We start from the raw sequence: 13447 nt of genomic DNA on the forward strand, positions 1-13447 counted from the left end.
GAACCCCTAACGACACCCAGGCCCTCCCCTCCCCACACCAATAACCAATTAAGTCATACATCTGCAGTGGGAATCCAGGCCTCCCCCCATGATTCTAAGAAACAGCGCAGGCTGAGACTTGCTTGGACGACCAGATATCCTGCGCTACTGTGGCTTCTCCAGTTTTAATGCTAGAAAGTCTTGAGTCTCAGCAACCCTCAGCCCCAGGACACTTGCTAACTCGTTGGATCCCAAACCAAGTCACATGGTCTGAACTTTGGAAAGCACAAGCTTGGGGTGGTGGGTGACAGACACGGGAGGGTCAGCAAGAGCAGGGGCCGGGCTCAGAGTGGGGGACAGTTAGGTGGAGGTGGGCGGGCATGAGGCCAGCAGTGTCTCAGTCAGACAGGTCATCGTCAGGTTCCCCGGGGCTCTGGCCACTGGCCGCGCGCTCCATGGCCTTCACCCAGCGGTCCCTCAGCTCCTTGGTCTCAGCCTTGAACGCGTACAGCTGGCCTGACTGTTGCAGCTGGAAGATTCTGGGGTCTGCCTGGGGCCCAGAGACCACTTGGTAGCCCAGCAGGGGGATGGAGGTGTGTGCCCGGATGTCCTGGGAGGGACAGGGAGAGAAGTGGTTTTAGACCATCTCAGTTCCCACCTCTACCCACCACCACCTCAGTCATTTTGAAGATTGCAGCTACACCCCTACTTCTCACAGCCCATGAAAGGGGTGGGTGGGCTGGTGAGAAGACAGGAAGAAGAGAGAAAAACAGGCTTCCCATCAATGACAGAGGATCCATGACCCAGAGCAAGGCCTGGTTCTGAGATCCATGAACTCTGTGGCTGGAGCCTGCCTTGTCCTCACTGTGCCTCAGTCTTTGCATCTGATATATGGGACCAACAATAATACACACACACACACACACACACACACACACACACACACGAAAGGCAAGTCCTCGCTGGGCAGGGGCAGCATTACCTGAGGGGCAGCGTAGATGTAGAGAACAAGGGGGTCATCCCAGGGGATCACGCACCAGCCCCGGGGGCTGCTCCTGCCCCATCTGTCCCCAAGGAGCTGCAGGAAGCTGCATATCACGCTGTGCTCGGAGCCCAGCACAGATTCTTTCTGAAACCGGAGAGAAGAGGGACTGTCAGTGGCCACACCACATTCTCTGTGTTGGATCTTGATCTGGGGGCTGGACAACTGCTATTTCTAAGCTCTGTCCTACAAAGGAAGGGTTATTTACCCCTGAGGCTAATAGAGGTCCCATCATGTGCCTGGAGTCACAGCTGGCAAGTGTCAGAGCAGTGGCTACATCCCAGCCAGCTACACCCCAGCCAGCTTGACCCCGTGTGTGCATGTGTCCAGGGGTGGATGCTGAGAGGGCATATCTCTGTGAGTTGCCTCAGACAAAGAACGGGCTGGAGAAGGGGCTGACTTGTGCACTTTATCCAGGGGACAGCCGTGTCACCCTACATTCAGGGACGGCCTGGAGGGTTGGATGGGACAGAAAAGCCCACAGAAAGGAGCTGGCTTGAACCTGGCTGCTGAGCTCAACTGGAATAAGCTGGTGCTTCTCTCACCTCCCAGGGATAGTGGGATGCTGACCCGGCCTGTGGGGTGGTGGTAACCGATGTCTGGGCTGGTTGGCACCGAATTTGTGGAGCAAAGCTGAACACAGCAGGTGCCCCAGCGGGAGCGACGGAGCAGCCTGGGGAGCGCCTGTGGAGGTGGGGTGCTCAGAGAGGCCCCCAGGGAAGTGGAAAGAGCCTCAGTGACCATGATCAGGGACCTGGCTCCTTATTCACTAGGTGACCTCAGGTCCTGGGTCTTACTCCGTGGGAGAGGAGAGGTAGGACCTCTGAAGTCTCTTGCATTAGAACAGAGTCTCTAATCTGCCTCTCTCTGGAAGCAGGACCCTGCCCTGGAGCCTCAGTTTCCTCCTCTGTAAAATGGGATCAGTGATATCACCTCTTTCCGCCTCCTGGGACTGTTGGGGCAGGGCCTGGGGACATGAGAGGGAATTATCCAGAGGTCCAGCTATTATTAGATGGGGACACAGTAAAGAGGCTGAAGAGGCTGGAGAGCAGCCCTGGTGCCAAAGGTCATATCCATTTGGTGAGAGACCTAGCACACTTTGAATGAGGGCACAGTCTTGGGGGGCATCTATGGACAGAAGAGGAAAGGAGGGAGCACGAGGGGTACTTGAGTCTCAGCACCTGGAACAGCACCAGTACTTGATGGGGGCTCAGTGTGCATTCGCTGAATGGATGGATGGGATGGGGTAGGGTTGCCCTCACCTCCAGGATGCCCCGCTTCCTGTCCTCCTTGTCCTTGGGGAGCACACTTCCGGTCAGGAACACATAGCAGTCACAGCAGACACGATTGGGTCTGTTGTCGTCATATTTCAGCTCAGCCCGGTAGTCAGAGCACCTGGCACAAACCACCTGCCGAGGACAGCCGGGGAAGGAAGTGGGGCCTGAGCGAGGCCTGGGGAGGGGCTGTGCTTGTACCTGGCCAGGGGTGAGGTGAGAGCTCCCAGGATCAGAAGGAAGGAAAAGAAAACTGCAGGAAAGGCTAGGAGGCTGAAAGGTGGGGGTGCCCCGAGGTGGTCCAGGAGGAGAGCTCAGCTTCAGGTTTCCCCCAGTACAGAATTTGAGACCCTCCTCCCCATTGTAAGAAGCCTACCATCACTCCCCTTCAGATTCTTCTTCTGTAAGATAGAGATGCAACCATAATTCTGTTTTGAGGATGCTTCCAGGTCACATACCAAGCCCCATTAAGCCAACACCTACTGTTGTCTGTCAGTCAATTGCAACTCAAAAGGACCTATAACCCCACTAACTCAGGCCTCAAAGATCAGAGAAGCATTAGCCCCAATATTCCACTCACATTGGATTCACTTCTCTGAGGGTTCTCCTCTCTGCCTTCTCAACTACTCCCAACAACCTCATTTAAGGAGTCTGTCCTCACGTGACATCAAGGATCTGACAGCCCAGAGGGGACAGTGTCTCACCAAGGTCCACACAGCTAATTGGAAACAACCAGTCCTCCACAAAGAGCCCTTTTCTTTAAAGTCCTACAGTTCAGCATTAAGATTCATGTGTCCCATTCAATCACTGGTCAGGAATGTTCTGTTACAGATGACCAGCTGGCACAGGCATCCCCCAGTTTTTAAAAAAGCAAACAAGAGTTCAGCTCAACTAATAAAGAATATCTGTCTCTGGCACTGGGCTTTTTAAAGAATTAGTTGTATGTAATCAAACAGACAACAGTAACTTGAAAGATTAGATAGGGAACTCAGGGCCATCGTGGAGGGAGGAACAATTTGAGCAAGTAAATTGGTTTCACAACTTGAGGAATATAATCAACGTCACCGTTCACACGAAGGAAATTGCAGAGAGAGTGGATGTTCTGCTGCATATATTCTGAACAACAAAATAAATTCTTTTTAAAAATTAGGGACTAGAGGCAGTTTTTGAGAAGATTCTTTCTCTATTCTTCTAGGTCTGTAAAGTGTTTTGGATACTGGGGGCGGGAGGGGGAAAGAGGAGCTAGTGGTTTGGGTCAGAAAGACATGCCAGTCCACTCCGTGGATGGAGACCCTCCGGAGCCTGACCTGGAGAAGCCCCCCAAGAAGGACACTATTGTTGACAGTGAGGAAACATGGTGACTACGACGGGAGAAGACTTGGACAGAAATATGGGGAGTGACTTAGAGGGACAGCAGGTGTGGCAGTGAGTCCAGGACATGGTTTTAGGAAGGGAGGGAGGTGCAGGGTGGGGGGTAGTCCTCGCCAGAGCCAGCTCCAGGAAAGCTGAGTCGCGCCCAGCGTGTGGCCTGGGGAGGGACCCACAGGCGAGGCGGGCCCGCCTCACCCTCACAGGATACCGGTCTGGCAGGAGAGATAAAAACTGGGCACCTGAACCACCGAAAGAATGACTCACAAATTACAAAGCAGTGCACGGGCACGCGAAACCCCAAAATCAGGGCACGGTTAGCTCAGACAGCCTCGGACGACCCTGGGAATCTTGGATTCTTTGTTCATTGACAAGTTCTATTATTATGTACAAATATATATCTTTGGAAGCAGGAGTGGCATCTACTTCCTAAACAACATGCCTCCGGAAACTCTATGAACTTTGATAAATGTTGATGGTTGTAGAGGGGCTTCAGGACTTGTGTTCATAAGATCGCTGTGAGTTGTGCTCTACTAGAAGGCTACCAACAACAACAACTGTATATATAAACATGTCATTCCATTCTTTAACAGAAATAGATTTATCTTCTCCTCCATCAACTATCTAGTTTGGAAGAAATGCCTCACCTAAAGACAAGGTGAAAGAATACAATGACATTTTCCAACCTAAATTTTTCAATGTTTAATGTTTGGGCTGCCTTGGCTTTAACTCTCTACACTTGTACTCTCCCCTCCCGCCCCCCCCACCCTGAACTAATTGAAAGTAAGTTATCATCATGACCCAAAAATTCAAAACGTATACCACTGAGTTGATTCTAGCTCATAGCATTTTTTTTTAGATTGTTAACAACTTTAATCTGCTTGGCTCCATGGTCAACACTCTTGGTACCAGTAGCCAGGAAAGCATTTTTACATGACAAGTTAGGACAGTCCCACGGAGTTCCCAAGCTTATAATGTTTATGGGAGTAGACATTCCCATCTTTCTTCCACAAGAGCGGCTGGTAAGTTCGAACCAGCACCCTGTTGGGTTGCAGTAGCTCACTTTAACCACTGAGCCACCAGAGCTCCCTGTCATTGTGACGTTGTCCCTGAACTATGCAGCTGGCATCTCCTAACAGAGCCATTCTCCTACCTGTCCATATGTCATTATCACTCTGAGGTAATGTAACTTTCATCCAGTATCATTGGTGATGCTGTCAGGCACTATTGAGTCAACTGTGACTCATAGCAATCCTCTCAACGACAGATCTGAACCTTGCCCTGTTCTGTGCCACCTCCCTGATTTCCTTCATATTCAAGCCCATTGTTACAGTCACTGTCAGTCCGTGGTGTTGAGGGTCTTCTTCTCTCTCTCTCTCTCACCCACCACCTTTCCCAGCATGGTGTCTATGAGATGAAGTTTCCACATACTTGCCTCAGAAGAGCCCTCTGCTTGCGCTCTCTAAGGCAGATTTGTTTGTTCTTTGGCGGTCTGTGGTATGTTATCTCTATGTGGCTCACAGGCAACTTTCTCCAGGGCTCACTCAGGAACAACCCTTGTAGCTTTCTTTTTCTATCCAATATCCGATTAAGGGTCATATGTTCCATTTTGCTGTTTGATGCCACCAGGTATTCTAACTCATAGGAACCCCCCATGACAGAGTGGAACTGCTCCCTATGGCTTTTTGGCTATAAGTCTGTCATGTGACTTGGCAGATGGGCAGGTCTTTGTCTCATGGAGTGGATGGGGAGCTTTGAACCACCAACCTTTCCGCTAACAGTTGAATTTTTTTACCAGAGAGCTCTGGCAAAGTTACATTTAGTTATCAAGATATTTTATTAAGCTGGCAGGTAGCCAGGCCCAGGGTGCTAACTGTATTATTCTTGTTGCTCTTTGTATTTCTTAAGAATATTTAGTAATTCTTTTGGGAGTTACTTTACAAGTCAGCCTGTGTGAATGAACTCACTCTTATTTGCAGGCGTAAATCACCAGGAATAGTAGCTAATCCTCAGAGCCTTTGTACTCGCTTCAGAGCTCCTCATCCACTGAAGGTAAGTTCTCAGTCTGAGGACTGGCTTTGGGTCCTGACTTCACACATTTTGGGGACACCTCCTGACAAGCCCCAACCTATTCCAGCAGGACCTCTCCTGTCCCCTGAGGGGTCACTACAGAAGAGGTGGAAAAGGGCTTCTCTGTTTGCAGAATAAACTGAGGGGGTTGTATGTCAACAGAGAATGGCCTTAAGATAACAGGCGCTCAAAGGGCAAAGCAGATCTACCCTGTGGCTGGCCTGAGCTGAGGAGAACGAAGGCCCTCTTGGTTTCTTCCTCAGCAACCTGGAGGGTGCTCTCAATCCCCTGAATGTGCCCCAAGAAGGAAAAGAAAAGGAGGAGAGGGATGGGAATGGACTTTCTTTTGCTGACACCTCACTTCCACCCTGGAGGAAGTGACACCTCACTTTTTACCTGGAGGTAAGTATCATAATCTCCATTTCATCCACAAAGAAACTGAGGCCTGGCTGTGCACAGCAGAACTAACGACAGAACTACCAAGGCTCACAGTGCTGAGCACATGTCAGAAGAGGAGGGGACAGGGAGGTGGGTGTATAGTCAGCATGAGGAGGCGGGGGGGCTGAAAAGATGGAAGAGATTGGAAGCTGCGTCCCTGAAGTGGAAGCTGTTTCCCACCTTGGGCCTGGGGGCTTTGGTGAATGACGGTAAAACAGCCAGTGAATTAGCAGAGACAGGTTTAGGGGTCCCTCCCTGATGTCCATTCCCCATCTATGTGGTGGGTATAGTAGTAGCTCCTGCTTCAGAGCTGAGCACCCCCAGGTCCAGAGAAGGTACCAGATCCACACCTGACAAAGGGTTAACTCGTAGGGGGTTCTGGTGACAGAGCCTGGAGGGAGCTATGCTGCTCACCCAGAGGCCATGCCCCTACCAGCTCAGATCCACCAGCGTCTCCACAGGAGAACGATCAGCAATCCCCCATGGATTGGCAATCTCCTCCCATGTGATTTGCAGCCTGATGGTGGGTCAGTTATGAGTCGCTTCCAGGTCAGAGGTCATGAGTGAGTCTTTGAGGGAGAGGGTTGGCACTGACATGACCCGCTGTGTGGAGCGAAGCTGGCAGAGTAGGCAGGGAGTGGGAGCAGGGCCAGAGCTGGGGAAGAGGTGCACTGCAAGGCTGGGCAAGAGGAGGTTGGGGTGCAGGCGGGAGCACTCACATAACCACAGGCCCTGCAGTGGTGGCGACGGCGCGTCAGGGCGTTGAAGGGCTCCTGGCAGCGCATGCACATGGTCACCATCTTGTCCCGCACCCACTGAGGGGCCCGGAGGCCCAGCTCCTCTGACTGCAGCTGACGGGCAGAGGGAAAGCTGGGCGTCAAGCAGACGCGTCATGACTCTCATTCACCCACCCGCCAAGGTCCCGGCTTCCTCTGCTACCCACTCATGACAGGAATTGTGTGTGATGCTTCCCAACGGCTTCAACGTGGGGCAGACTGAACTGATAATAACCATGTCGGGGGTCAGTTACTATGATGTGTGTTACAGATGAGGAAACTGAGACGCAGAGTTCAAATTGGCTCGGGAGGCCACCCAATAAGTTCAGAGCTCAAATCTGAAATCAAGTCACACATTATTCATAATCCTGAACCCACGTCCTTCTCTGAGTCTCCTGTTTCTGAGATACATTCAGATTCCAATCTGACCTGCCACCTGCAGCCAAAGAGACATGGACATGAAGCCTTCCTTTCCAGGGATAATGACATACAGAGGCTCCCAGAGGATTTTTTTTTGCTGTTAGGGAGCTCTCTGCCACAGTCGACTCAGCACAGTGATGTTGGCTGGGAGGGTTTTCCCTGGTCCCTTCAAATCACACCAAGTAGGGGACACTCCCTCTCTTTCCAAGCTGGTCTGGGTAGCGGAGAGAAAGGACAAGCCCTGTTTGGGCCTAGCTGCTCCAGTAAGGGCTGCAAAAGGCTTCATTACCTCCTGCTCCTGCGTGTCTCCCTCAGGGCCCTGCACCGCAGCCTTGAAGGTCTCATTACGCTTCTCAATTTGGTCAATGGCTGCTTGGCAGGCCTGGCAGAAGAGAAGGGAGAGCTGTGGACAGACTGCTCAGCTGTCCTCCATCCATGTAGCCGACAAACACTGCTAACAGCCTCCTGGGTGCCAGGCACTGGACTCTATGCCCACAGCGGCTGACTTAAGGGGGTGAGGGGGGCAGAAAAACTATATTAGCCTCTGATTACAGATGTGAAGACTGAGGCTTGGAGAAGTTATATGACTTGCCCCAACCCACCCAGGTAGATAGTGAGAGGGCAGAAAATGTGAACCTAAGTCTGACTCCAAAGGGACATTATCACAAAGCATGAGCTCTCTTCTCTCTTCTCTCTCTCTCTCTCTCTCTCTCTCTCTCTCTCTCTCTCTCTCTCTCTCTCTCTCTCTCTCTCTCCCTCAGCCTAGGTGGGCTAGGCCAGTATCTCTTAGCCACAGCTATAAAGGGGCCCTGTGGCCTTCTGATACCTGCATCCAGGAAACCATTTCCTCCTGGGACCTGCTCAGAAATCGAACACAGGTGTTGAGTGGAACGGCAGCCTCCCCATCTCCTCCCTCTGCTCGCCCGGCCCCCAGCTGGCCTACCGGGCTTGCAGTTCCAGGGTACGCTGCTTCCCAGACACCAGGAAGGCATGGGGGAACTCGGCATCGCTCAGCTCCCGCACCTGTGTGGGCACAGGAGACCAGGTCAGGCCTATCAGCCTTCCACGCACTGTGGAATGGGGACAGGGGAGACTTGATGGGGGAAGGAGGTAAGATGAGAAAAGGGGCTCAAGGACAGAACCTATTCCCTGTCCCTTCATCCCCTTGAACCAAGCCAATGTGGCTGCCCCTGGGCCTTGCTGTAAGCAAACAGAGCTTAAAGTCTCTGAAATTTTAGAAGCAGACAAGTGGGCCCAGGGCAAGCTGAATGTGTTAGCTTCCGACTGCAACTATGACAGAAATAGCACAGTCCACCCTTTGGCACTCCTAATATCCATGGCCTTACCACATGCAAAACACATTCACCCTGTTATGCCATTGGTAGAATCTGAAATCAACTCCAAACCCAAAATCTCATCTTCTAAAGCATGTAAACCAGATATGATGAGACTTTGGGCATATTTCACCCTGGGGCAAAATTTCAGTTAATGAACGAATTTGTGAAATGTACAGTATAAGTTGTCTCCTTCCAAAGTACAAAGGTACAATAGGTGCAAGGTATACATTGCTATTACAAATGAGAGAGATGGGAGGGGAAGGAGGCACAACAGACACCAAGCAAACCAACACCCAATAGAACAAATGACATTAGTTCTCAAGGCTTGAAAAGAATCCTTTCTCTCCCCCGAAACTCTCTGGGCAATGGCCCCACCCTCCAGACTTGCTCTCTGGATTCTGGGTGGAGACTCCTCAGCCTTAGACTTGAGCTCCACCTTTCTAGACTTGAGCTCCACCTTTCAGGCCCACTGGAAAAGCAACTCTGCTCCCTTGGCTTTGGGCAGCCTATTTTCCTACCTGTTTGAGTGGTGACACCACCCTCAAAGCCCTAGTATGTCCCCTTCTTCTGCCCCTTGGGCATGGCAGCCCCGCCTCCTCAGTTTGGGGTGGTGGCCCCATCTCTCTGACACACCTTGACAGCACCCTCATACTGCTGAAGAGAGTTGGCGATGATCCTACTCTTTGAAACCCAGGAGACTGCAGTCCCACCCTTTGAAACTGAAAAGGCCCTACTCCTTGCGCCCCAACAGTTCTGCTGACTTTGGAGGTACCCCACCGATGGTCCTTTTCATGGAGAACAGCGGATATATCTTCTGGCCTGTTTCCTCCTGTAGAATTCCAAGAGGCAGACATTGTTCTTTCCTTTTATTCTTTCTCTTTCCCCTTCAGTCTAAGCCGATGGGCTTTCTGCTATTGAAGTTGGTTGTATAAACCCAATAACAGGCTTAATGTCTTTAATAAAAGCCTGTGTATCCATGCCCTTGGTGAACATTGGAGGACTTACGACCTTAAGTTTGTGCAACAGAAGCTTCCAAATCTTTAAGTTCTGTTTTCATCTTGTGTAGGTCATTTAAAAAAAAAAAATTTCTCTTTCTTCTTACATTTTACCATGAGGGTCAAGGAGAAATCATGTGGCCCTTTAAGATCTTGCTTCGAAATCTCATCAGCCAGTTATCCTAGTTCATCACATAAATTCTACCTTCCATCAAATACTTGAATATAATTCAGCTAAGTTCCTTGTCACTGCATACAAAGTATCACTTTGCCTCCATTGTTCAGGCACACGTTGATCATTTTCCATTAATACATTTACCTGAATTTAATGTTCACATTTCTGGTACCACTGTGTTGCTCATGCGATTGGTAGGTGAATCTCTAAGACAACAGAGATTTTCTCTGTAGCTCTCCTCACTTCCTTCTGAGTCCCCCTCAAGACTGCCTGACATTCATAGCTCTACCAACAGTCTCTTCAAGGAAATCTAGGCTTTCACAGCAGCTTAGAGCTCTTCTAGTCTCTACTCTTTGCCAAACCACTGCGGCTGTCTAGGTATCTCTTAGAGCGGGATCTCGCTCTTGTCAGCAAATTAAGCACTGGTGATTATCTAAGAGGGAGCCCTGGTGGCCGAGTGATAAGAAGCTGGACTGTAATCCCAAAGGCTGCAGTTCAAATCTACCAGCTGCTCTGCAGGAGAAGGATGGACAATCTACTCCGGTGCATTTTACTTCCTCTGAAAACCCACTGAAGGATCAGCTATGTGTCAGTTCTGATTCAACGGCACACAACAAGTTATCTAGTTGAAATATTGAATATCTATTGAAATAGAAATTCCACCGATAGGTTTCTTTACCACATAGAAACTTGTTTTCTCTTAGTTTAGGAGGTTAGTCTGAATTCAAGGTGTTGACTGTAGGAAAAGACTTTCTATCTCTGTTGGCTTGAGGGGACAGTCATTGTCTTTTTTTTTTTTTTTTTAGTCTTTTAACATTTTAATTTTTTTTGCATTTTTTGAGAAAATGTATGCTTTATTTGGTATTAATAAGTTCGAACATATTCTTTTTTTAATTTCCATTCATTGTTATACATTTTCTTCCCTGTCCTCCCTTCCCCCTAGTTCACTTTTTTCTTTGGAAAAAAGTTCTTTCATTGTTATATAGTTCCCCTTCCCCGGATCACTTTACTATGCAACTCTTAATCTGGACTCTTGCCATGCCAGTTATACCTGTTCATATGTTCCTTTTATACAGTTCTCTCCTTCATCTGTTTCAATGTTGTGTACATTACTTATCCTCTCTTTTCTTAGTTTCCCACCAACCCCCATATCAGTCCTGTTCTAACAGTGCCGTTATACAGTATTTGTCTTTTTGTGACTGAGATATTTCATTCAGCATAATGTCCTCCATGGTCACCCATTTTGTATAATAATTCATTAGAGTTCTTTGTTTTTCAATGCTGCAAAGTATTTAATTGTGTAAATATACCACAGCTTCTCTATCCATTCATTTGTTGATGGGCATTTGGACTGTTTCCAACTCTTTGCTATTGGTGACAAAGCTGCAATAAAGATGGGTATGCATATATCTGCTTGGGTGGCACTTATGGTTTCTATATTCCCAATATTGGAATTGCTAGGTGAAATGGTATTTCTATTTTCTACTTTTTGAGAAAGCACCATACTGCCTTCCATAGTGGTTGCACCATTTTACATTCCCACCAACAGTGAATAAGAGTTCCAGTTTCTCCACAACATTGCCAGCAATTGTTACTTGCTGTTCTGTTAAATTTTGCTGTCTGGGGTGAGATGATACCTCATAATTGTTTTGATTTACATCTCTCTTAGAACTAGGGATTTTGAACATTTCTTCATGTGTTTGCCATCTGAATGTCTTCTTTGGTGAAGTGTCTGTTCATATCCTGTGCCCATTTTTCTATTGGATTATTTACCTTTATCTTATTGTGGCAGTTCTTGTCTCTCTTTGAGCTTGTACTCCTGTAATCTTCATGTGGCTTGGCATCTGTCTCCTCCTATCTCTGCTTGGCTCATATGTTTAATCTCTTTTATATGGAGATTGGCTTAAGATACATTCTCCACTAATCTTGCCTCATTAACATGGTAAGATAACCCACTCTCAGATGGAATTATAATCATATGCATACAGGTTGGAATTTGCAACAAATATTTTTTGAGAACATAATTCAATCCATTATACAAGCGGTGATTATAGTTGTTAGGTGCTGTCGAGCCAAATACAACTCATAGTGACTCTGTGAACAACAGATCTGAATCTTCTCCCTTCCTGTGCCCTCCTCGTAATCTCTGACATAATCAAGTCCATTGCTGCAGTCACTGAGTCAGTCTATCTGGTTGAGGAACTTCCTCTCCTTTGTCGTCCCTCCACCCTTGCAAGCATGTTGCATCTCTCCAAGGAATAATCTCTCCTAACAACATGTCCAAAGTATGTGAAATGAAGCTTCATCATCTTTTTCTCCAAGGAACATTTTGGCTGCATCTTCTCCAAGATATATCTGTTTGTTTTGGGTTTTTTTTAAATCCATGATGGGTGATAGTTCATGACAAAGGATTTTCCTAAGGTGGAAATGAGGTCTCAAAATTAAATTTGGGGACACATAGTTTTTCAGCAGGAGGCTCAGGGTCTAGCATAAGAGCCCCTACCCCACACAGTGAATGAAGAAATCTATTGCCCAGTTCATCGATTGGACCGATTTCCCACCGCTCATCTTTCCCCCATCCTCTGGTGCCAGCTCCAAGGGTCCCAAGGTTATTATGAAAGCTTTCAATCACAGAGCACTTACTACTTGATAGACAATAAGCACAGGGGTTTCCACGTACATTCACTTTAATCAGCAAGACTCTCAAACACCGTGATCAATCTTAATATCCCACAAAAGACATGAAGTCAGACATCATATGATCCCTGAGGAAAGATCTTATCATTAGCTATTCTCTCTTCCTGCACCACCCCACAGAAAGGAACAGGGCTGGCCAATGGGGTTTCCAAAGCTGTAAATCCTTATAGAAGTAAACTGCTCCCTCTTTCTTCAACAGAGCAGGTGGCAGGTTCAAATCACCAATCTTCTGGTGCTGCCAGGGCTTCTTGGAGTCCAGAAGAAATGAAATTATTTGGGTAAGAAAAGGAGACTAGGGGGAGCTTCTGACCAGGATGGGGGCTAGGACACCCCAGTTGACCTCCATTACCATCGTTGCAACAGAATCAAATGAGATTTCTGGAAGTCAGTCCTCTGAGATCTGTCCCTGACTCTGAGCTGGTTCAGCCCCCTGCTAACACACTCAGGGCCTTTGTGCTAATTAGAAAAGGGTACCCAGTTCCTGAAAATCCTCTACCATCACCTGTCGGCAAACAGGCACACCACCTAAGTTGTGTTGGAATGAGATACTTGACTGCCATCTGCTGGGCAATTCTTATTGTAAACATGCAATCTAAGAAGTCGGCTGTGGATGGCATTCTCTTAAATGGAATGTCCTTGTGCAGTGCACAGCCTACACAGATATATGGGGAGGTCCTAGAGGGATGTACCTTCTCCCTTGCTTTCCTCTCTGGCTGACTTTACATAGGATGACAGCATTAGGACCAGGCCAGGCCTTGGAGAGAATTCTCAGCTGCTGAGAATTAGGCCCTCCTGATACCCTATACATCACAGGCCTGGGGGAGCCATCATGGTAAGTCCAGTCAGTCGTCGTTGTTGTTATGTGTCGTCGAGTCG

At 48.4% G+C, this 13447-nt stretch overlaps 1 protein-coding gene across 1 annotated transcript in view; it reads right to left on the bottom strand.

Annotated features, from left to right (window-relative positions):
* Positions 1–259: 259 nt before the first annotated feature.
* Positions 260–13447, bottom strand: part of FGD2 (FYVE, RhoGEF and PH domain containing 2) — a 27934-nt gene continuing 14746 nt past the window's right edge. Inside the window, exons 10-16 of the mRNA XM_006882028.1 lie at positions 8311–8390; positions 8194–8224; positions 7657–7749; positions 6891–7022; positions 2284–2430; positions 962–1108; positions 260–589 (exon numbers count right to left, since the gene is read on the bottom strand). Of these exons, the coding sequence (XP_006882090.1) occupies positions 377–589; positions 962–1108; positions 2284–2430; positions 6891–7022; positions 7657–7749; positions 8194–8224; positions 8311–8390 (843 nt within the window). The 3' untranslated portion in view covers positions 260–376. The remainder of the gene's footprint in view (positions 590–961; positions 1109–2283; positions 2431–6890; positions 7023–7656; positions 7750–8193; positions 8225–8310; positions 8391–13447) is intronic.

Source organism: Elephantulus edwardii, unplaced genomic scaffold (assembly GCF_000299155.1).
Source record: "Elephantulus edwardii isolate Elephantulus edwardi_28Jun2011 unplaced genomic scaffold, EleEdw1.0 scaffold00017, whole genome shotgun sequence".
In the NCBI taxonomy this organism is placed as follows: Eukaryota; Metazoa; Chordata; class Mammalia; order Macroscelidea; family Macroscelididae; genus Elephantulus; species Elephantulus edwardii.